General features: G+C 44.6%; 1 protein-coding gene across 4 annotated transcripts in view; it reads left to right on the top strand.

Moving 5' to 3' along the window:
* LOC146618188 (sorting nexin-19-like) overlaps positions 1-24,000 on the top strand; it is a 52,235-nt gene that overhangs the window by 19,359 nt on the left and 8,876 nt on the right. For 3 of the 4 annotated variants that reach the window (XM_085371384.1, XM_085371383.1, XM_085371382.1), the window contains exons 12-13: positions 22,525-22,709; positions 22,828-23,143. In XM_085371384.1, the coding sequence (XP_085227510.1) occupies positions 22,525-22,709; positions 22,828-23,069 (427 nt within the window). In that variant the 3' untranslated portion in view covers positions 23,070-23,143. Of the gene's footprint in view, positions 1-22,524; positions 22,710-22,827; positions 23,144-24,000 lie in introns of those variants that run through there. The other variant, XM_085371385.1, reaches the window with a different exon arrangement.

Raw genomic sequence — 24,000 nt, 5'->3', positions numbered from 1 at the left:
AAGGAGCAGGGGTCTGAAACTTGCTTACAGCGTGTGGTCGTGTTGCACTTCTGGTCGTTGCAGGCTTTGTGACAGTGTGTTACTCTGCTGTCAACAGCATCCCCGCTCTGCTGCGCTCCCCGGGTGAGTGAATAGGTTAGAGAGTAACAAAGAGCAGAGATGTGAGAGAACAGGAGACCTTTGGTTCTTCTAACTTCATTATACACATAGTTGCACTGCATCGCCTGTCCAGCTCATGCTTGGGATTCTGTCTCAATCTTTCAGTTATTCACTGTTGACCAACGTTTAAAAATGATGTTCAGAGACTGGGACAGAAATATTCAACTGTTACATATCTACTGCACTCTGTTCATATGAATTTGCAATAAGACCGTGCAGTGCTGCTAGCTGCCATGAACGTCTGCTCAGGTGCAGAAATGCCTGGAGCCTACCTGGCTGAGGTTTTTATATACTTTTATAGCTGTTTAGTGGGAGGCAGCAGGAACCTCATCACAGGTCAGCCAGGTGTGTGTGTGTGTGTGTGATGAAGCCAGCATCCAGTGGGCCAGTCTGGGTCTCTGAGTGTGTGACATGTCTGGCTGGAAAAGCCGTCTCTGCTATAAATGGGGTCCAAGCGAGCCTCTGGTTTGGGAGATGTCTGATTTTTATGGACTGGAAAGTGGGACGGTTTAAAATGAATATCGTCTCTTTCTGTTAGACGGCAGTCTGGATGGAAAATTCAGCTGCAGCCAGGTTGTTGTTAGTGTCTAGATGTGCTGGTGATATAGCAGCGAGTGCAGATGTCTGCAGCAGGCGTCTGTAGTCCATGTTCTGTTTGGTTAAATGTGGCTGTGAAGATAAAAGTTGACCATCCTGAGGTGGAAGAAAACTGAACAGGACATACTGAGAGCTGTGTGAAGCGTAGAAATGTGTACAATCATGTGAGGTTGCAGTAGGAGGAAGTATGGCAGTCCTGTACGTGTGATAGGAAAACTGGGTCTAATGCAACAAGGGCCTGAGATTTTCTCAGAAAGCCGTTGGACTACGTTTTAGCTCTTGTGTAGGTGACTGTAGTCGGCACACTCCAGCCTCGTACTTGTTCCTTGACACACGCCCACTAGCCATTCTCAGGACCTTTGTCATTGGTCTGAAGGACGTCCTTATATGCTCACTACACGTTTGGCTTCACCAAACTGCATGTGGCATCTCACCTCGGTCTCCTGTTGCACCTGTCATACAATACGATTCTTTATTTTTACTAAAACAGCTCATTAATACTTCCATAAACAATTTGAACATTACCACCAGACCTCGCTGACAGCTTGATGATGGAGGTGAGGATGAAAGGAGCATGGAGGATTTAAGCCCCGTCAGCGGCTGTCGCAGCGAACGCTCTTTTTCGTTTGCTCGCTCTGGTTCTTCTTCTGCTGTTAACTAATACCCAGAGATCCCACTCTGACATCCAGCGCGCCGCTTGGGTTTCACTCGTGGTGAACAAGTTGTTTGGCCTCGCTGACTGCTGCAGCATTTAGCCCGTGATCACACTGTGGCATTTGGACAGAAGCGTAACTTTGCTGTCAGAACTCTGACGCTAAGAAAATCATGGCTTTTCTGTCTGTTTGATGTAATTCTCTGTGTGGCTGCTCTGAGCAGGCCGATTGCTTCAGAGCATTCGCGAGCAACACCCTCAAATGTTGAAGGACCTCTGTGGCACAGAAAGAGAGCCTGGTGTGTGCCCACACTCAAGGGCGTCCATACGCTCGTGTTTGCTTAGTGCCAGTCCCAAGTTTTGATACTGAGCAGTGTGTGAGGAAAGGTGCTCGTGTGGATGAATCTGTGTTTGATATAGCAGCTTAAGTAGGAAGACGAGCAGAAAGCATCAGATGTGACGTTCTTGTCTTGCAGATGTTTCAAAGGTTAAAAATGCACGACTGATTTTGATTAATGAATGATTTACATAACACCTTCTTTGTCACTTGTTGAGCATCATGGATGCATCTTTGCACGTTTGGCTTCCAGAGGCACATAAAACAAATCATTTTAAAATGCAACATTTTTAATTTTTGCTGCAGCTGGAAAAGCAGACGTGTGTGTCGCTGCACTTAAACCACAACACCGCCGTTATAGTTCGAGCGCCATGCTGCTGGCTCGTGTTGAGCAATCCAAATGCAGTTATGTTTACCCGCATCATCATTAATCTGCTGCAGTGTCGCCACTGAGCAAAAAAAGACTGTGCAGACGCTCTAATCTAAACTTATTACATGTGAAAATGTGCATTGGCGCACATTTAGACCAGGTTATTATGAGTGTAAGAGAATAGTCGTGAGTCAGGTGTTGAAGACGAGGATATTTTCACTCTTCCACTTGTGACTCTACGTTGTTATTGATAGAATTTACTCTTTCGGACTTTGGCCGCCGCGCCTGGCTTTGTGTCAGAGTCCATATTTTATCATAACAGACGACATCATGCCTTATTACTGCATGAAGACCAGATGCTTGTTTTTGACAGTGCTGCGGGTTTAAACCACTGATTGGCCTCTTCGACGCCGCTGGTTGTTTCCACAGAAGACGACAGAGTCGTCCGCCGTTCTTGCTGTTGTGCTGCTGTCCCGGGGCGGGTGTGGCGTGAACAGATGAGGTCTTGTGTCAGCGGGAGTTCACGCTCAGGCTAAAAGGTGCAGGTGGGCAGAGGGGTGGCCACGCATGTCAGAATACTGGTGTAGGTGAGGGATGTCAGAGAGGCTCGTTACATGACCGTACAGGCTGTCTGTCAGCTTCTGGTGTGGCATCCATGAACAGGCCGTTACTCACAAGACAAATCAGGCTTTGTGGGATCAGCTGTTGTTTTTATCTCAAACTGTTTAAGTTGGAAGTTTTCTCTGTATCATGTCACCAACATGACATTATTCCCTCTCGACAAATATCGTGTTATGTTACGCTCCTATTCCTGCTGAACTATGCGGTCGTCTCACTGGGACATTACAGATCAGATATCTACGTCAGCCCCAGCGTGCCCTCGGTCAGAGCTCGCCGGCCTCCTCGTCTGTTTGTCCTCATCTAGCTTTAGAAACATGTTTGGCAGGAAATAAAAGTCTCTTTGTTGTTCACATTCTTGATCAAGTTAGATGGAGGACGAGAGGTGCATGTTCAAATGCTGTCAGGATGTTTGCAGAATCAACATGTCTTAGATAAGGACAGGAGCAGGATGAAGTCACGTCCTGACCCGTCGGCCTCTTCACTTCCCTGGTGTCATGTTTTCACCGCTCACCTGAGCCTGTGGCCTGAGATGTGGCTCCAAAGTCACAGTTGATCTTCTGCGTCCAGAGACATACTTGAGAAATGACGCGTCTGTCAGATTCTGGCTTATTTTAGTTCCAACAGGACCTGGTTGTACTTTTCTGTCTTTACCTTAAATGGTTACTAAAGCGAATCCTGCCGTGCAGCGCTGCTCGGCCTGTCCCTCAGGGTTTTCAAAGCATCTTGCTTCAAGGTGCTTAACAAAAATTTAGCATGAACAGTTTAAGTTGTTTTTACACCCGATCACATTTAAACAAATTCACATACATGGAAATATAACAGCTGTTTTTAATAACTGGATGAAATAAAGTCTGCAGCCATTCGAAGTGTGAAGCCGCTCTTTCATCTCAAGGCTCCTCAATAATGACCGAACAGAGATGCTGTGTTTCTGGCTGAGCGCAGACGCGCTTATCCGGCAGTCTGCTTCTTTCAGTGGGTACCCACAGCTGTAGGTGGGAGTGGGAATGTAGATCAACCACTAAACTGACAGCTGAAAGCTTCATGCTCAGCTTTCTCTGCATTCCTGAACAAACCTGTGCCTACGTCTGTATCTGCATGAAGTTTGAAGGATGATGGAAGAGGCTGATTACATGCACATAATTGCAAATTCCTCCTGACGTGTGTCACAGTGATTTGAATGTGGTTGTGCAGTATGTTTTGTTTAACTGAAGCCACATTAATCCTCGTGGCAGAGACGCTGCTTGGGCACTTTCCTCTTAATGTTCCCTGAAAACATGTGTCTGACAGCAGTGCTGGAAAACAGCTCTGGTGGTTTTCATGGTGGCAGTAATGCTGTAAGCTTCTACCAGACCACAGTCGCTCATATAGAATTACTTGGCGTTTGTTAGCCGTCACTGGTCGAAAGCGCTGAGCCAAAGGGAAAAGTGTCATCTCTGTAACGTGGACACGGACCCTGACGTGCGTGTGCACGCTTGCGCCCTTTAACTGGTCTCCTGCAGCTTTGTCCTTCGTGTCACGCAGGCCGGTGTGTGCGCTGCTGTGACACACATGGAACTGTGAAAGTGTGAGCCTCTGTGGGCCGTGTGTGATGACAGTCTGGCTCAGGCTGTGATATTACATGCCTTTGTTTTGACCAGACGTGGGGACCGAGGCGCCACAACAGTCCCAATAAAAGCAGCCTGGCATGTGTGCGCTCACACTCAGGCGCTCAGAGAAAAGCTGAGCCAGACTGCAGGGCCGAAGGCTGCAAGTCAGCACCGTGGCCTGAATGAAGGTGTTGATGTGACGAGCCTCGAGTGGACGTGTGTAGACGCATCACATCAGGGAACGCCGTGCACTAGTGTGTGACGGCTGCGTGCACTGTGGCTGTGTGCGCTACTCCACGAACACGGACAGATTCTGTTGATTGTTTTGCCTTATAGCCATGGCCTAATGTTCTTCACGGCATATTTCACATTTTGTTCATCGTACAGAAATTCTGAATCCATTTAGTGAAATAAAAGACGACACTGAAAGCTGCTCCTTGGTTTTCTTATAAACAGAGTTACTGTGAAACAGCTGGCTGCGAGCTGGGCCAGAGGTGTGCACGAAATGAGCGAGGCCACAGTTATTAGTGCAGCGTAACCTCTGGACGTCACGAGGTCGTCAGTCTAAAGCTAGGATTTGTTTTTGTCTCTAACTATAACAGTTTTCTGAAACTAAATGTCACCTTTCAATAAACTCAGCGTCTTCGTTTGGTAACCTAAGCTAAAAGCTGTCAGTAACCATGAATGGCATGGTGTATAGGAACAGGTTAACATCCTCAAGAGCAGAAATGGATCATCATGTAAACCCTTTCCCCAAAGATGAGATCATTTAAGTAAAAAAGGAGGGTCGTGATGTGTCAGAAAAGCAGTCACGCAGAGAAGAGCATGACCAAAGACCAAAGGGTTTCACTGCAGCAGAGACTGATGAGGGCAGAAGCTGTGGTAGAAGAGCGAGAGCAGGACTAAAACTGTGCGATCAGGTTTCTGGGTTGTCTTCTACTTCTGCTTGAAGCAGTCCAGCTCAGGGTTTTCACCTTTAACACTGAACTTATAATGTTTTTACAAGCACGCTGCTGACATAGTACAAAGTCTTTCACTCGACTGTTGGAGGTATTAGTGTTCTGAGAAAAGCAGTAATACTTTAATGGATGAAGGAAACAGACGTGCACTTTTCAGGCTGAATGAAATATGATTCACTTTGTTTTTTTACATGTTAAATACCTACATGGTAATAAACTTTAAAAGGTGCAGCATAGTATAGCTGTGGAAAGTCATGACATTAAACCCAAGTCATGGGTTTAATGTTCCTCAGGAAGCTCCCCAGAGGCCCATTGAAGCAGGAAAATCAGTGCAAATCATGTGGTGACTGAGCTCTACCATCACGATTAATCCCAGACATTCAACATAATGTCCTTTTACTTAACTGCCCTGATATGCATCTCCAACAGCAATGATAGAGCCTTTAAAACTTTACAAGTTTTCATTGTTTCTTTTACTCTAAACTCCTCTGTAGTACAAATAGAGTCAGAGCTCCGAGGTCAGAGCCAGGTGCTCGCCTAAACCGGCTCTCTGCAAACTGAGAAGCTGCGGTAAAATTAGAGGTTACTCACGACGATGACCTGTTAATTATCTAGTGTTAGCAGCCAACCCTCGCTCACAACTGTCATGGATATAGATAGAAATGCAGACTAAAAGTGATACTACATCTTTATTTATGCACAGCATTTATGGATATAGTAGCATAAAGGTGTTTACAAAGTCATACTGGCTACTGCTAAATCAACAGGTTTGCTGCGTGTTCTGTAATTTTGGTCATGTATCTGAACAGATGTGAAGCATGCACGGCCAGTTTTGATTTGTAGCCAACATCCCCAAACACAAAATGCCATCCAAGGTAAAGTCTGACATCGTACTGGGATGCCAGCTGTGCAACAAGTCAGGAAATGTCCTCATTATTCCAGATCCAGCTGTTAGTGGTGTTATAATAAAGTGGAAGTGATTAGAAACTGCAGCAACACATTCAGTTTGCCATGTAAAATCACAGCGTCGGGTCAGTGGATTCTTTTCCAGTCTTTCTGCAGACTCGATCGCTACAGACCTCCAAACGTCACGTGGCCTTCAGATTAGCTCAAGAGCAGTGCCCAGAGAGCTTCGAGTTTCCATGGGCGAGCATCTGCATCCAAGTCTTATGTCACCAAGTGCAACGCAAAACAAAAAGCAGTGGAGTCAAGCACGCAGTGTGGAGACATGTTCTTTGCAACGAATCACACTTCTCTGTCCAGTGGTGTGTTGGACCAGTCTGGGTTTGGTGTTTGCCAGGACAACAGTGCTTGTCTGACTGCACTGTGCCAAATGTAAAGCTTGGTGGAGGGGGGTTACGGTGCGGGTTGGTTTTCAGGAGATGGGCTCAGCAACTTGGTTCCGGTCAAAGGAACTCTTAGTGCTTCAGCATACCAAGATATTTTGGACAGTTTCATGTGCAGTGATGAGTCATGAAGCGTGTTATATAACTTAGGGCAGCAAGGTAAATATCGATCGATGGATGGCATCACCGAAATCCAACTGAGATAAAAACGAGCTTAATACAAGTCGCTTACAGGAAGCAACAGAGAAACGTGATTTTAGTCTATACAGAAAATGTACATTTGAGCTTTGTTATCCAGCATGATGTGTAAAGTCGATCCCTATCAAATACCAGGATGTTTGTATGAGTCAGCAACCTGTATGGTACCACCTTCCAGCGTTTCGCTGTTGGCAGCTTCAGACAACATAACGTTGGTTTTGCCAGCATTCAGGACTAATGAAGAGCAATCTGACAAAATCAGTCTGTTTGTGCATACTTCACCCAGCGAAGGCGCTGGGAGTATAGAACTGCATCCTCTGCATGCGTACGGTAGGAAGAGAATTTGAGCTGCTCACAAATGTTATTATATAAAAACAGAGTTTGGTGTGGAAGAACTTGAGTGGCTTGCACAGAGTCCTGACCTCAACCCGATCGAACGCTTTTGGGACGAATTAGAGCGAAGACTGCGCGCCAGCGTTCTCATCACACATCAGTGTCTGATCTTCCAAAAGCATGGCCCAAAATCCCATCAACACACTCAAACCCTGCGGAACGGGTGGGGCAATGTAGTGTCACGCATACCTGCCACTGTTGTCAAGTCCTGTCATCTGGTTGTGTGTTTCAAACTCTTCACCAACACCAGCTACACAAGTTGCAGAATTTGAGTTTATTACCCAGCAATAGTTGTTTCAGCTTGTGTTCAGTGACACTGGGGACAGAAGATCGTCAAAGTGGCTGACAGTGATAGTCGGCTTTCTCTGTGCCATCCTCCCTGATTCTGAAGTTCAACCATAGTGTCAGAGACAGACTGGCGACCCGTCCTCAGTGTCCCCATCTCTCAGTTCAGAGTAGTTCTGAGTAGAAATAACCAGGTTATCAGACTGTTAGTGGAAAGTGAAAGCATGAATTAGGAATGAGTTTATGTTAATCATATTTCATATAAAATTAAAAGAACACTTTTGGTTCAAGATGTATCACATTTGATGTCGTTGCAAAGCAGCCCGGACCCCTGGCACGTCGATAGTGTTGTGCAACTCCGTGGTGGTATGAGCAGCAAAGTAGTTTGTGTTTGTCTTGTTTAGTATCTCATGTTTCCATGTGTTTAGCTCTGAAAAGAAGCTCATGAGAACTGTACTTTAGCCTGCAGCTAAGACATGTGGAGCTAATTAAGATAACAGCTTTGTCTCTGCGAGTGCTGATGCGCTCACTGCGACCACAGACATTTAAATTGTGTCTATTTGGCATTACTGACTCCACATCCTGTCTGTGGTAATCACGAGTCTGTCCTGTGTAAATCCTGACAAGTTTGTCTTTAATGCTCAGAGTTTAGAGGGATGGCGGCTCAAACGATGACCGACGCGTCGCCTCGCTGTGAGATCAGACGGTCTGTATGTAGGAGCAGCTTTCACGCCTTTGTGCAGTCTCTGTTCACATTCACTTTCAGTGCCTGACATAAAAGCAAAATAAAACATTAAGACTATGAGTCAAACCTCATGTGATGTTAGTGCCTTTAATTTTAGGGTCACGGGAACCTTTGGAGTCATTCCTGTGCTGCCACCAATTTCCAGCACAAAACAGGAAACTGAAAAACATGTTTCCCAACTCTCTGCTCCTAATGGTCTGAGTAAGCTAAAAACCCCGTCCATTCTTACTCTGATCACTCAGTGCTCTGCGCCTCCTTCTTACAAACACAGTCACACCAGTGGATGCATCCGACTGGAGCAGCCAGGCATCAAACCACCAACCTTCTGATTAATAGATGACCCGCTCTGCCTCCTACACTGCAGCTGGCTGACTTGCTGCCACAGCAATTGTCCAGCCCTCGAGCCGGAGACTGTGAGCTGGCATGTGTGCTGGACTGAGTGGTGTCCTTTTGTAGGTACGAGTGTTAAAGCGGGGATCTTGTTGTTCGTGCTTTTATTGCACGTTTGCAGGACGGCCACGGTTGTAATAAAACTCACGGCTTGGCCTCGACAGTCTGTTGCCAGTTATTCTTTCCTAGCACTTCAAACATTGTCACGTCGTTATATTGATCGTATCTGATTAGCAGGCTGGAAACTTGGAATGTTTTATGCAGGTCATCTGCAACGTGTCTGAAGTTAACTTTGGCTTCTGGACCTAATGCTGCAGCTTCATTCAAACTACAGTGTGATGCCAACTAGGGCACTATGTTTTTGAAGTTTCACACACACTGAACCATTTTTATTTGCCCTCATTTGGGCAAAGGTCCTCTGAGACCTGTCCTACAGTCTGCGTGTAGAAAAGGACTTTCTTTATTATTTGTTAAGAAATGAGGGCAGCCCTGTTATTGTTTTTATGCTGTTTAATGTTTGTTTAATGCTCTTTGCCTGACAAGGAACACATGTTCATAAATCACTGTATTGTGCAGACACTGTGTGGGACCCAGTTTTGGTTCAAAACTTCATGCATGGCTAATAATTTCTTACTGTGAGGCGACCGTGCTGATCTCTGCAGCACCGTGCTGTCTGGTGGAATCACTGGAGTTTTAATATTACCAGCCTAGATGTTTGCTTGTTGTCTAATTGTTAAGTAGTCACATCCTGTATAAAGTTTTGGAAAACATGCATCACCACATCCCAAAAGGTTGATTCTGTTCATGTGGACGTAGCGATGGAGGAGGCAGCCTGAGGGTCCATCTGTCACCACCTTACAACGCTGTGATTGCAGCCATTCCCCCACTCTGTGTGAATGGGACTCATGGTTATTGATCAGGGGTCATGACAGTTTGCATATTAATGACGTTTCAGTCATTGTGTAACCGTCCTGTTTGTTGGAAACCTGCAGTCAGCTGAGACTGAAGAGGTCACCTGATGAACAGAATCAGCCTTTAACGATTATTCACCTGCATTGTTGTTCAGCGTGCATCACCACAGTAATAATGTGGTAGTAATACAGGATTGTAGTGACTGACTCTCAATTTAAATAAAATAAAAATGTCACAGCAGCGGTGACAGAACTTGAGAGACAAATGTAACTGTAACTAATGTCATAGTTATGTTTCCAACTCCGGCTCGTCCAAAGCCCGTCGCTCGTCCTGTCTCCCTTCCCTCAGACCCAGAACATGGTTGGCCCTCCCTGAGTCTGATGTCTGGTTCTCATTTGGTTTCTTCCTGTCAAAAGGGAGTTCTTCCTTCTCACTGTCACTGAGTGCTTGCTCACAGAGCATCGTTGGATGGTCGGGGTTGAGACAGCTGTTGTTGTGATTTGGTGCTATATGAATACAATTCTGCTTCATGGTTTATAGAAATAACAGTTCTTAATGAGGTGAGCTCAAAGTTGGAAAGATGTAAATATGGATCCTGGTAACGCTCGACTACAAAACTAAAACTGTGTCAGAGAAATGAAAATTAGTTTCAGCCTCATCAAATATTAGTTGTAGCTATTATCTGTGTTTGGGACAAATTAGACACGCTACCCTAAACCAAGCCAACACACACTCATTAAATACAATAGGCCTGAAAAACAGTGTGCTGAGGTCTGAGAAGAAGCTGCCCCTCAGCCTCTGAGCCAGCCTGCACACGAGTCATTCATCATCTCTTTCACTTGTCAAAATTAACATCGGCTTGTCCTCACTCATACGGCTCAGCTGTTTGCTTTTCCAGTCTGTGGGTTAGACTGGGCTGTGTTCCAGTAAGGATGTGTTGCACTGTCTGTAGAAAGTGAACTCCCCCTTCACTCTGGCTGGAGGAAGCTTACCGAATGCATTATTGTTAAAGCTAAACAAATCCTTGTCACTGTCCATTTCTGTAGCTTCATGCATCTGTGAGGCCCTAACCTCTGTTGAGTTCATACAAATACAAGCAGGAGGCCGTGTGCGTGTTGTACTGACCTTAGTGCTGTTGCAGCTGGATGCTGTTAGCATGAACTGATTGCAGAGAAAACAGAAGATTAGATGTTTGAACACAGAGTCATTTTACTGCCTTTACTATCTGATGCTCAGTTTTCAAAAGCACTGAAAAAATCAACATGTGGATTTTTTTCTTTGGAGCTATTGCCCTAAAAACAACAGCTGCTACATAGAGTGCTGCATTATTACTTACAACCATGCACCTCTACATGCATTACCCCATTGATGAAGGTGTACTTCAAAGTCTCATACACAAAGAGGTCAGAGGTCTCACACCTGACCTGTTTGCTGTGTTACTCAGAGAGTTTAACATCCTCACTTTCTTCAGTTTCATAGCTCTGCCAGTAAATGTTTATGCTTCTGTCATTTCAGTTAAAATCACTGTGTCAGCTGTATTACCTCCAGCATGGTTTGCTCAGTTCAGTTTGAAGTACACAAAGAAGCTGTAAACTTACAGGATGCAGTGATGTGTGTGCTGCAGTAAACACTGCAATTCAGGTTCAGTCAGAATTTAGCTTTTTTTGTTCTAGAAAATGGACAAAAGTTATAAACCATAGTAGATCAGAAGGTAAGATTTTAGATAAATCTGAAACTGGAAAAAGAGGCACATTTTACAGGGAGTGCAGAATTATTAGGCAAGTTGTATTTTTGAGGAATAATTTTATTATTGAACAACAACCATGTTCTCAATGAATCCAAAAAACTTATTAATATCAAAGCTGAATGTTTTTGGAAGTAGTTTTTAGTTTGTTTTTAGTTTTAGCTATTTTAGGGGGATATCTGTGTGTGCAGGTGACTATTACTGTGCATAATTATTAGGCAACTTAACAAAAAACAAATATATACCCATTTCAATTATTTATTTTTACCAGTGAAACCAATATAACATCTCCACATTCACAAATATACATTTCTGACATTCAAAAACAAAACAAATCAGCGACCAATATAGCCACCTTTCTTTGCAAGGACACTCAAAAGCCTGCCATCCATGGATTCTGTCAGTGTTTTGATCTGTTCACCATCAACATTGCGTGCAGCAGCAACCACAGCCTCCCAGACACTGTTCAGAGAGGTGTACTGTTTTCCCTCCTTGTAAATCTCACATTTGATGATGGACCACAGGTTCCCAATGGGGTTCAGATCAGGTGAACAAGGAGGCCATGTCATTAGTTTTTCTTCTTTTATACCCTTTCTTGCAGCCACGCTGTGGAGTACTTGGACGCGTGTGATGGAGCATTGTCCTGCATGAAAATCATGTTTTTCTTGAAGGATGCAGACTTCTTCCTGTACCACTGCTTGAAGAAGGTGTCTTCCAGAAACTGGCAGTAGGACTGGGAGTTGAGCTTGACTCCATCCTCAACCCGAAAAGGCCCCACAAGCTCATCTTTGATGATACCAGCCCAAACCAGTACTCCACCTCCACCTTGCTGGCGTCTGAGTGGGACTGGAGCTCTCTGCCCTTTACCAATCCAGCCACGGGCCCATCCATCTGGCCCATCAAGACTCACTCTCATTTCATCAGTCCATAAAACCTTAGAAAAACCAGTCTTGAGATATTTCTTGGCCCAGTCTTGACGTTTCAGCTTGTGTGTCTTGTTCAGTGGTGGTCGTCTTTCAGCCTTTCTTACCTTGGCCATGTCTCTGAGTATTGCACACCTTGTGCTTTTGGGCACTCCAGTGATGTTGCAGCTCTGAAATATGGCCAAACTGGTGGCAAGTGGCATCTTGGCAGCTGCACGCTTGACTTTTCTCAGTTCATGGGCAGTTATTTTGCGCCTTGGTTTTTCCACACGCTTCTTGCGACCCTGTTGACTATTTTGAATGAAACGCTTGATTGTTCGATGATCACGCTTCAGAAGCTTTGCAATTTTGAGAATGCTGCATCCCTCTGCAAGATATCTCACTATTTTTGACTTTTCTGAGCCTGTCAAGTCCTTCTTTTGACCCATTTTGCCAAAGGAAAGGACGTTGCCTAATAATTATGCACACCTGATATAGGGTGTTGATGTCATTAGACCACACCCCTTCTCATTACAGAGATGCACATCACCTAATATGCTTAATTGGTAGTAGGCTTTCGAGCCTATACAGCTTGGAGTAAGACAACATGCATGAAGAGGATGATGTGGACAAAATACTCATTTGCCTAATAATTCTGCACTCCCTGTATTTGCTGCATCTCTGCTTCAAAGTCTGGAAGAATTTGAGCACAATTTAAACAGCTGAACTTTCTTCGGTGGAGCGAGGTCACAGAAACATGAGAACCAGCCATGTTTCCAGCTTGATGCTGGTTTGTAAAAAGAACACAAAAAGTCCGTTTGCCTCGACCAGCAAGCAATTCAAACTAAACTTTTATATGAGGATACAGTTTATTCTTACCTCAAACCTCAGACAGCACGAGCTTTAAAACGCTGCTTCCTCTTACTGTAAATGTGTTCAATTACTGTAGCTCGTCCACTTTAGCATGGCAGGCCCTTAAAGGAGTGATAAATACATTTCTCCTACAAGTGTGCAGTAACCACAGCACGACAGCATGAAATCACGGCATGAATTACATGCTCCAGGCTGTTCCTGTATTTATCTGTCAGGAACTGTAGGACTTCCCCTTTGCATTCATAAGTGTGATTTATTGTAGTTGTGTCTTAATTATGTGAATATCAGTGTTCGCTTGCTGAGCTTTAACCAGCCTCCCTCTGTTATTGGGGACTAGGCTAAGCTTACATTACCTGTGTTGAATTTTGCACTGTACGTTGAAAGTGTTCACTGGATTCCAAGTGTTTGAAATAAATTCACATTTTTCAGCAACCAGACCTTTTCAGCCTCATGGTTCCCTTGGAAAACATCATTCACTGATTCATTCTGCTGCTGGTGACTGAAAGCATCTGCAGCTTCACAGAGGAGAAAGCCTCTCTGTGGGGATGTCCATGACTTCCAGATTTCAGCCAGCTATTCTCAAAATGTATTAAAACAGACAATTTGACACTGATAGATGTTGATTATGTTCGACTTAATACAATTAAGGGGGGATGTGTATAAAGAATATAAAATATGTCACCCCCTGGTGGTGGTGTTCCTCGAGCCTCAGGTCGCCTGCCAGAGGCCTTCTGGACAAAGCCTGGATCTGCTGCAGCCAGCTGTCCGGGTTTGGGTCACAGCTCACAGTGCTCTCTTACCACTTTGGACTTTGCCTCCCACATCTGCTCCAGTTGTTCCTTCACCCCCTGGTACTTCCTTTGTGTGCTCCTTCTTGCTGATGTTACTGTCTGCTGGGAATGACACATCTATTCGAGCTATCATCCACCACTGTGTCTGGCTGGTTGGCCAGCAGGACAAGTCCCACAGGACCTCAACCCAGTTGTTCTCATCCACTTTTGGTGGCGTCTCCCATCAGAACTTGGAGACCTCTAATCCATGTTGTGCACTCTCCTAGTCTCTTGTGCCCCTCAGTGTATACTATAACAGCTTTCATCAGTTTATCTTGATACGATGTGCTGTTTAAACTCAAGAGCTTTATACAGTCTGCAGCCTGGGTGCTGTCAGCTGTGATGGACTTCAGCCTCTGCAGATGTGGTGCTTAGGCTCTGTGCTGTTGTATATGACTCAGTGGTGAATTAGATTAAGTGCTTTGGGTTGTTTCTGTGAATTAAAGTTCTTCACTCTTAGAAACACTGAAACAACATATTTCCTAAAATACCAAAAGATATTTTACTTATTTATTTGCAGTTTTAGCATTTTTGTTTGCAACTTGATGGCCTGTCAAAGTTAACTGAAGTTCTTACAGACGTAACTTGAGTCTTGTTGGAAGCTTTTTTTCCCTTTACAGTTATTCGTGAGATGTTTTTTGGTGGCTTAAAACAGCGAGACATTAGAGTAAATCATGATGCCTGGCACAGCGTCCATCCGTTGTTTCTGTGCTGCTCTGCACTGTGGTGCTTGGGCCTCATTCCTGTTTTCTTTTCTTCCACAGCTCTGAGGTTCAGAATAAATGTTGCATAACAGCGTCTGTTTGGACAAACAGTTAGTTCCCTGGAATTCTTAGTAGTAACTGAAATGCAAGTGAAGGAGGACTTAAACCTCATTAAACCTCAGCTATCCAACTTCACCTGTCTACTCCAACCTCAGCTATCACATGGACATTCAGTGGCATCCGCCCTACGCTGTGATGTTGTGTTTAGCTTTTACTTTGGCTTTAAATAACCTCTCCATCGAGTCTGGGTGGTGACTGATGGTGTTTCCACTCTGATGGTAAATCTTGGTCTTAAAGAGGTCAGGTCAGAATGAAAGAGGTCAGAATCTCCCAGCTAAACGCAGCCCGTTGAATCTAATCATCACAAGACCTTAAATGCAGCCGTAATGTGAAAGGCTTTAGGGAAATGGGATCAGTTTGAGACCTGTCAGTGCAAGACTATGCCAGGCTATTCTGATGACCTAAAGAGCTTCAAATCTGCGTGGGAATGCAATTAGGCATTGGTTATATTTAAAAGGATTGGCTGGTTGGAGGATATGATCTTCAGCATTAGGGAGGTCAGGCATGAAGACGAGGTCACAGAACATTGAACTGATGAAGTCAGGAGGTTAACCAACTGTTGGTATTTGGCCTTGAAGTTAGATGCATGTTTATGTAGTTGGGGCAAATGTTAAAAATCATCATTGATATATTAATCTGGGATTTGGGATACCACAGTGGTGCAGTCACAGCAACAAAGTTCTGGACTTTTACCATCTGAGGGTTATTTCTGACTCTAAGTGGCTCCAAAGGTGTGAATGTAAAGGGCTGGCTCTGAGATTGGCAACCTGTCCAGAGTCATATCATTGTCGTTATCACCTGTGGGACAATGTGGAAAATGTAAAGGGAATTAAAACAAGCCTACATTTCCAGCTGTTCTGGTTCCACGTGCACCAGTCAAAGGTTTGGACACAGCTTCTCATTTAATGGTTTTTCTTGATTTCATGACTCTTTGAATTCAATTCAATTCAATTTTATTTATATAGCGCCAAATCACAACATAAGTCTCCTCAGGGCGCTTCATAGATACAGAGAAAAACCCAACAATCATATGACCCCCTATGAGCAAGCACTTTGGCAACAGTGGGAAGGAAAAACTCCCTTTTAACAGGAAGAAACCTCCAGCAGAACCAGGCTCAGGGAGGGGCGGGGCCATCTGCTGTGATTGGTTGGGGTGAGAGAAGGAAGACAGGATAAAGACATGCTGTGGAAGAGAGACAGAGGTTAATAACAGATATGATTCAATGCAGAGAGGTCTGTTAACACATAGTGAGTGAGAAAGGTGACTGGAAAGGAAAAACTCAATGCATCATGGGAATCCCCCGGCAGCCTACGTCTATTGCAGCATAACTAAGGGAGGATTCAGGGTCACCTGGTCCAGCCCTAACTATATGCTTTAGCAAAAAGGAAAGTTTGAAGCCTAATCTTGAAAGTAGAGATAGTGTCTGTCTCCTGAATCCAAACTGGAAGCTGGTTCCACAGAAGAGGGGCCTGAAAACTGAAGGCTCTGCCTCCCATTCTACTTTTAAATACTCTAGGAACAACAAGTAGGCCTGCAGAGCGAGAGCGAAGTGCTCTAATAGGGTGATATGGTACTACAAAGTCATTAAGATCAGATGGGGCCTGATTATTTAAGACCTTGTATGTGAGGAGCAGGATTTTGAATTCTGGATTTAACAGGAAGCCAAAACAGGAGAAATCTGCTCTCTCTTTCTAGTCCCTGTCAGGACTCTTGCTGCAGCATTTTGGATTAGCTGAAGGCTTTTCAGGGAGTTTTTAGGACTTCCTGATAATAATGAATTACAGTCGTCCAGCCTGGAAGTAATAAATGCATGAACTAGTTTTTCAGCGTCACTCTGAGACAGGATATTTCTAACTTTAGAGATGTTGTGCAAATGGAAGAAGCAGTCTTACATATTTGTTTAATATGTGCTTTGAAGGACATGTCCTGGTCAAAAATGACTCCAAGGTTCCTCACAGCGTTACTGGAGGCCAAGGTAATGCCATCCAGAGTAAGAATCTGGTTAGATACCATATTTCTAAGATTTTCAGGGCCGAGTACAATAACCTCAGTTTGATCTGAATTAAGAAGCAGAAAGTTAGCGGCCATCCAGGTCTTTATGTCTTTAAGACATTCCTGCAGTTTAACTAATTGGTGTGTTATCTGGCTTCATGGACAGATAGAGCTGGGTGTCATCTGCATAGCAGTGTAAATGTATGCTATGTCTTCTAATGATGCTGCCTAAGGGAAGCATGTATAATGTAAACAGAATTGGTCCTAGCACTGAACCCTGTGGAACTCCATAATTAACCTCAGTGTGTGAAGAGGACTCTCCATTTACATGCACAAACTGGAGTCTATTAGATAGATATGATACAAACCACTGCAGCACAGTACCTGTAATACCTACAGCATGTTCTAATCGCTCTAATAGGATATTATGGTCGACAGTATCGAACGCTGCACTAAGGTCCAGCAGGACAAGCACAGAGATGAGTCCACTGTCAGAGGCCATAAGAAGATCATTTGTAACCTTCACTAAAGCTGTTTCTGTGCTGTGATGAGCTCTGAAACCTGACTGAAACTCTTCAAATAAACCTCTGCAGATGATCTGTTAGCTGTTTGACAACTACTCTTTCAAGGATGATTGATATGAAAGGAAGGTTGGAGATTGGCCTATAATTAGCTAAGACTGCTGGGTCTAGAGATGCTTTTTGAGTAAAGGTTTAACTACAGCTAGCTTGAAGGCCTGTGGTACATAGCCGATTATTAGAGATAGGTTGATCATATTTAAGATCGAAGAATTAATTAATGGCAGGACTTCTTTGAGCAGTTTTGTAGGAATGGGGTCTAAAAGACACGTTGATGGTTTGGAGGAAGTAATTATTGAAGCTAACTCAGAAAGATCAATTGGAGAAAAAGAGTCTAACTTAACATCAATGGTACTAAGAGTAGCTGTAGATAATATTACATCTGTGGGATGATTATTGGTAATTTTTCCTCTAATGATAAAAATTTTATTTGTGAAGAAGTTCATGAAGTCATTACTAGTTAACGTTAAAGGGATTGTTGGCTCAAAAGAGCTCTGACTTTTTGTCAGCCTGGCTACAGAGCTGAAGAGAAACCTGGGGTTGTTCTTATTTTCTTCAATCAGTGATGAATAGTAAGATGTTCTGGCTTTGCGGAGGGCTTTCTTATAAAGCAGCAAACTATTTCTCCAGGCTAAATGATGATCCTCTAAATTTGTGACACGCCATTTCCTCTCCAGATTACGAGTCATCTGCTTTAGGCTACGTGATGGAGAATTATACCACGGAGTCAGGTACTTCTGATTAGAGACCTTAGTTTTCACAGGAGCTACAGTATCCAGAGTCGTACGTAGTGAAGAGGTGAAATTATTAACAAGATAATCGACCTCTGTTGGGGTAGCGTTCAGATAGCTGCTCTGCTCTGTGTTGGTACAGGGCAGGGGTGTCAAACTCAAATACACAGTGGGCCAAAATTCAAAACTGGAACAAAGTCGCGGGCTAACATTAATATTTATTGAAAAAAAAATCTTCCTCCAGATATAAGAATGAATCTTTTCTTATGGACTCAAATAAGTTTTGCTGGAAAACTGAATATGGAACAAGCAAAGCTTAATACAAAACAATATATATATTAGCTGTATAATACCAGTAGGCCAGCTCTAATAGTAATTTGGTATGGCTTCGCGGGCCAAATGTAATTAGGCTGGCCAGAATTAGGGGCCAGAGTTTGACACCTATGGTACAGGGCATTGAAGATGATAACAGTGGGTGGATTATGTTCTTAAACTTAGTTACAGCGCTTTCAGAAAGACATCTACTGTGATAAAGTCTACTCTCCACCGCTGTGTAATCAATTATTGTAAATGTAAATGTTATCAGGAAATGATCAGACAGGAGAGGGTTTTCAGGAAACACTGTTAAATGTTCAGTTTCTATGCCATATGTTAAAACAAGGTCTAGAGTGTGATTAAAGTGGTGGGTGGGTTCTTTTACAGTTTGCATTGTAGATTCTCACTGAAGGCATCAAAACTATGAATGAACACACGTGGAAGTATGTAGTAAACACAAAAGTGTGAAACAACTCAAAACATGTTTGATATTTTACATTCTTCTGCTTTGACTCCTGCTTCGCTCACCCTTGGCCTTCTCTCCATGAGCTTCATGAGGTCGTCTCCTGAAATGGTTTCCAACAGTCTTGAAGGAGTTCAGAGATGCTGAGCGTTTGTTGGTCCTTTTGCCTTCACTCTGCGCTCCATCTCATCCCAAACCAGCTCCACTGGGTTCAGGTCAGGTGGCTGTGGAGGCCAGGCCTCCATCACTCTCCTTCTTGGTCACAGAGGCCTCACACAGCCTGGAGGTGTGTTTGGGGTCCTTGTGCTGTTGGAAAATAAATGATGGGATGGCATGTGGCTGCAGGATGCTGTGGTGGCCATGCTGGTTCAGTGTGCCTTCAGTTTGGAATAAATCACCAACTGTGAAACCAGCAAAGCCCCCCCACACCATCACGCCTCCTCCTCCATGCTTCACGGTGGGAACCATGCATGTAGAGACCATCGTTCACCTTTTCTGCACAAAGACACGGCAGGTGGAGCCAAAGATCTCAGATCTGGACCCATCAGACCAAAGCACAGATGGTCTAATGTCCACTCCTTGTGTTTCTTAGTCCAAACATGTCTGCTTGTTGCTTTTCCTCAGTCGTGGTTTCTCAGCAGCTGTTTGACCGTAAAGGCCTGATTCACACAGTCTGCTCTGAACATGCAGAGATGTGTCTGCTGCTGGAGCTCTGTGCAGCATCTATCTGGGCTCTGATCTGAGCTGCTGCTAACGATTTCTGAGGCTCAGCAGCAGAGGGACTCTCGCACTTCCTTTCCTGGGCGTCCTCATGTGAGCCAGTTTCATCGCAGTGCTTGATGCGACTGCACTTGGGGACACATTCAACGTTTTAGCAATTTTCTGACTGACTGACCTTCAGTTCTTAAAGTAATGATGGGCTGTTGTTTCCCTTTATTCAGCTGTTTGCTATAATATGAACTCTAACAGAGCCCAGGCTTATCCCCACCTGGGTCTGTCAGACCATCTCTCCCTTCTGCTACACCCAATATACACACAAAAGATCAAGAGCACTGGGATTACAACCAAAACCGTGAGAACATGGCCGCAGGATGCTATTCCGATGCTTCAGGACTGTTTCCACTGCACAGACTGGGATGTATTCAAGGTGCAGGACACTGACAATCGTGTCGCATTGGACAGTTACACCTCCACTGTCTTGGACTACATCTGTTTCTGTGTGGACAATGTAACAACTTGGAAACGATTCCGTGTGTTCCCTAATAATCCACCCTGGATGACACACGGAGTTCAACAACTTATTCGAACAAGGAACAACGCTTTCAAATCCGGGGACCAGGAGGCATACAGTGCTGCCAGGGCCAACCTGAGAAGAGGCATCAAGACTGCCAAGCAGCAGCACAGGAGGCGTATCGAGGCCAGGTTTGAGAACAACACAAACCCAAGGCAGGTCTGGGAGGGCATCAGGGCTATCACGGACTACAAAAGAAGAACACCATCACCCTCAGCCGACAGTTCTACTCTGGCTGAGGATTTAAATCTCTTTTATGCCCGTTTTGATAGGGAGAACACCGACCCTGTCCTGTCCCCTCTCCCCTCAACCGACCCTGCTCCGGTCCTGAGCACTCATGAGCTGAGGCGTGTGTTCCGGAGTATTAACACCAGGAAGGCGGCCGGGCTGGATGGAGTGCTGGGCCGGGTGCTAAAAGACTGTGCTGCGGACCTGGCGGACGTCTTCACCTCTATATATAACACCTCGTTGTCCTGTTCACTGGTACCATCCTGTTTCAAAGCAGCAACCATCGTTCCCATCCCAAAACAGTCAAATGTCACATGTCTGAACGATTTCAGACCTGTGGCACTCACCCCCATTCCCGCCAAATGCCTGGAGAGACTGGTCATTAAACACATCAGAGCTGCTTTTCCACCATCCCTGGACTCGCACCAGTTTGCATACAGGGAGAACCGGTCAACCGAGGATGCGATCGCCACAGTGCTGCACACATTACTGAAGCACTTGGAACACAGGAACACCTATGCACGGCTCCTCTTTGTAGACTACAGCTCGGCTTTTAATACCATCCGGCCATACAAACTCCGTCCCAAACTCCACCAACTGGGACTTAACTCCTCTCTGTGCAACTGGATTGTGGACTTCCTCACTAACCGTAGACAGAGTGTCAGAGTGGGTAAGAACACCTCTTCCACCCTTGTGGTCAACACCGGTGCCCCTCAGGGGTGTGTTCTGAGCCCTCTGCTATACACTCTCTTCACCCATGACTGTATTTCCTCCTGCGCGTCCAATCTCATTGTTAAGTTTGCAGATGACACTACAGTGCTCGGACTTATATCCAACAATGATGAGACAAACTATAGGACAGAGGTGCAACAACTAGAGTCATGGTGCCACGACAATAACTTGGTCTTAAACACCAAAAAGACCAAGGAGATCATTGTAGATTTCCGGAAGAGGGGTCATAACAACCATCTGCCTCTCTTCATTGGCAGTGAGGCGGTGGAGAGGGTGAGCAGTTTTAAATTCTTGGGGGTAACTGTGACCGAGGACCTGTCCTGGGGCAACCATATCACCTCAGTTGTACGGAAGGCCCAACAGCGCCTCTACTACCTGAGGAGACTGCGGAGCGCACACATTCCCAGATCTCTGATGTTGAACTTCTACAACTGTGCCATCAGCAGCGTTCTGACGTATGGATTTCTAGTGTGGTTCCCCAGCTGCACCAAGGCCGATCAGCAAGCACTCCAGCGGGTGGTGAAAGAAGCTGGCAGAATTATTGGAACAAGTCTGCCAGAGATCAGTAATATCTTCCCCACTCGCTGTCTGAGGAGGGTGCACAGTATCCTGCGGGACCAACATCACCCTGCGCGCCACCTTTTCCATCTGCTGCCCTCAGGGAGAAGGTACAGGTCTATACAGGCCAGAACATCCAGACTGGCCAACAGCCTGTATCCACAGGCTGTGAGGCTCCTGAACTCTCTGCCCCCCTCTCACGGACAATAACCATATCCAACTTCTTAATAGCAATGAACTGGTCTGCATTGGTGCATCATATCTTTATTCTCTTCCCCCTCCTGCCCCCCCCCCTCTTTCTTAAATAGATAACTATCATATCTGATATCATATCTCACAGTACAATAATATTGAATGGGTTGCATTGTTGTATTTTGTCATGTTTCTCAGGTCTTTGTCTGAATTTCTACGAACATTATTGCTAAGGATTGTCTTATTGCATTGGAGTCACACTGGGTTAAATATGTACACTTGGGTTTTAAGGGGTATTTATTATTTTCTTCTTTTTTTGGGTTGTATGGAAGCCCCAAACGCAATTTCATTGTTCTTGACAATGACAATAAATAAATACTACTAACAGTTGCCAAACGAGGCTGTCAGCTGTGCACCAACCTGATGGTCCCAACACCATTAATACATAACTCCATATATCTTCATATATTTGATGTCTTCAGTTTGTATCTACAATGTAGAAAGTAGTAACAATAAAGAAAAACCATCAGATGAGGTGTATGCAAACCTTTGGCTGGTGGTGTACTTTAGTCACTGAGAGGCAGCAGGTGGTGGATGTGCGTTTGCAAACCTGTATGTTGCTCCAGTTCAGGACCAACACACTAACATGGGGACAGTGAACACTGTCACACTGTTTCTATTAACCGAAAGCTCTTTGTGTTTTATTTCTATTCATTTCAGATGGCTCGATGTGAGTGTGTCCAACCTCACATGTACCAGGTACTGGGTGGTGTACCTGCAGGTCATCCAGGAGGCTGTGTGGCCCGGTGGAGCTTTGCCAACTGCCCCGGTGTTTGAACGCAGCCAGCAGCAAAAGGATGACACCAAACAACAAGCTTTACGCTGTCTGATGAGACTCGTACCAGGTACGTCTCACGCTCGTTATGGCGCGATCCTTGAATCGGCGTCGTTCCTGTTACAGTATTTGCTCTTATTCAGTCAGTTTGAGTTGTTTTTACATCTCAATCGTTTTTCTGTGTCTAGATCTGGTCTCAGATGTGTTGGGCTCAGAGAAGTACAGACTCAGCTGGCAGACTGCTCTGGACTCTTTTCAGGACCCCCACATCAACAGGTCAATATACCCACTTTGTAGCGAGCCTGTCTGCCGTCAGACGCACCTCTTCTTCTCAGAAAGGATTCATCATAAAATTATACAAAATATGGTTCTTACATCAGATTCTGCTTCCTGTTGTCATGCTCAGTTTTTATTTGATTTCCTTCATTAATAAACAAAATGATCTATTTTCTGTGGGACGCCATATGAACGGTAGAATCAGCACAACCTGTAACAGCTCCCTTTTAGCTTTTTGTCTTTTTGTGTGCATTCGAGCGTCCACAGTTTTCAAGATATAACTTTTGTCTGAAGATGTCAGTAACAGCTCGAGGTGATTTAGACTGCAGAGTGGAGTAAAAAAGAGTTTGGCCCGTTCCTGATTTTAGATTTCCACAGCGCTGTGAAATGTGCATTCCAGTTATCACAATCGCGCGATTGCAGTTGTTGCTGAGTGACCCAACCAGGGAATCACTTCTTGTCTTCGGCTTCACAGCATTATACTCGGCCTTGGAGGGCGTGGTCAGCTAAGTGTTTGAGCTTCACTCTTACTCCACAAGGTTAAAGTTGATATTGAAAAGTAAACATATCCAGTATAAAATATCATGAAAGGTTGTGGAGAGATCAGTACAATACTACAATACCTTTTTTTTTTAATGCAGTGCCGTACGATGTCTCAATGCAGCCATAAAGTTTTGTCAAATCACAAACTGCATATGTTCAAATCACACGTTTTTACAGCGTGTCGAAGCCAAAGACCTCATCCAGTTTTGTTTCATTCTGGTTAATCGTCAGCATGTTGTGATAAAGACGTCATAAGTTTCAGTATAGCCCTCGCCCTTCAGGGCCAGTTCCAGTTTCCAACAATGGCGGCAGCTACTTAGTCTTAATATTACTCTTGTTTATGTTTCTGGGCCAAAAATAAACTTTTAAGATATTTTCAGGTGAGAATGTAGCTGTGCAAACTTTGAATATCTGCTTAGTTTATCAACACATCACGTTTGCAAAGTGCTCGGACGTTTTCATAGACGTCTGGTACCCACCAGCTCTATAGCCGACCGGGAGGTCAAGGGTCACTAGAGCTGATGAGAACAGCGAACTCTCTG

This window comes from Diplotaxodon limnothrissa, linkage group LG14, assembly GCF_057381915.1.
Source record: "Diplotaxodon limnothrissa isolate DT_005_m linkage group LG14, D_limnothrissa_male_GT1.1, whole genome shotgun sequence".
Taxonomy (NCBI): domain Eukaryota; kingdom Metazoa; phylum Chordata; class Actinopteri; order Cichliformes; family Cichlidae; genus Diplotaxodon; species Diplotaxodon limnothrissa.
The sequence above is the reverse complement of the archived record's forward strand: the minus strand, read 5'-3'. Positions and strand labels throughout refer to the sequence as shown.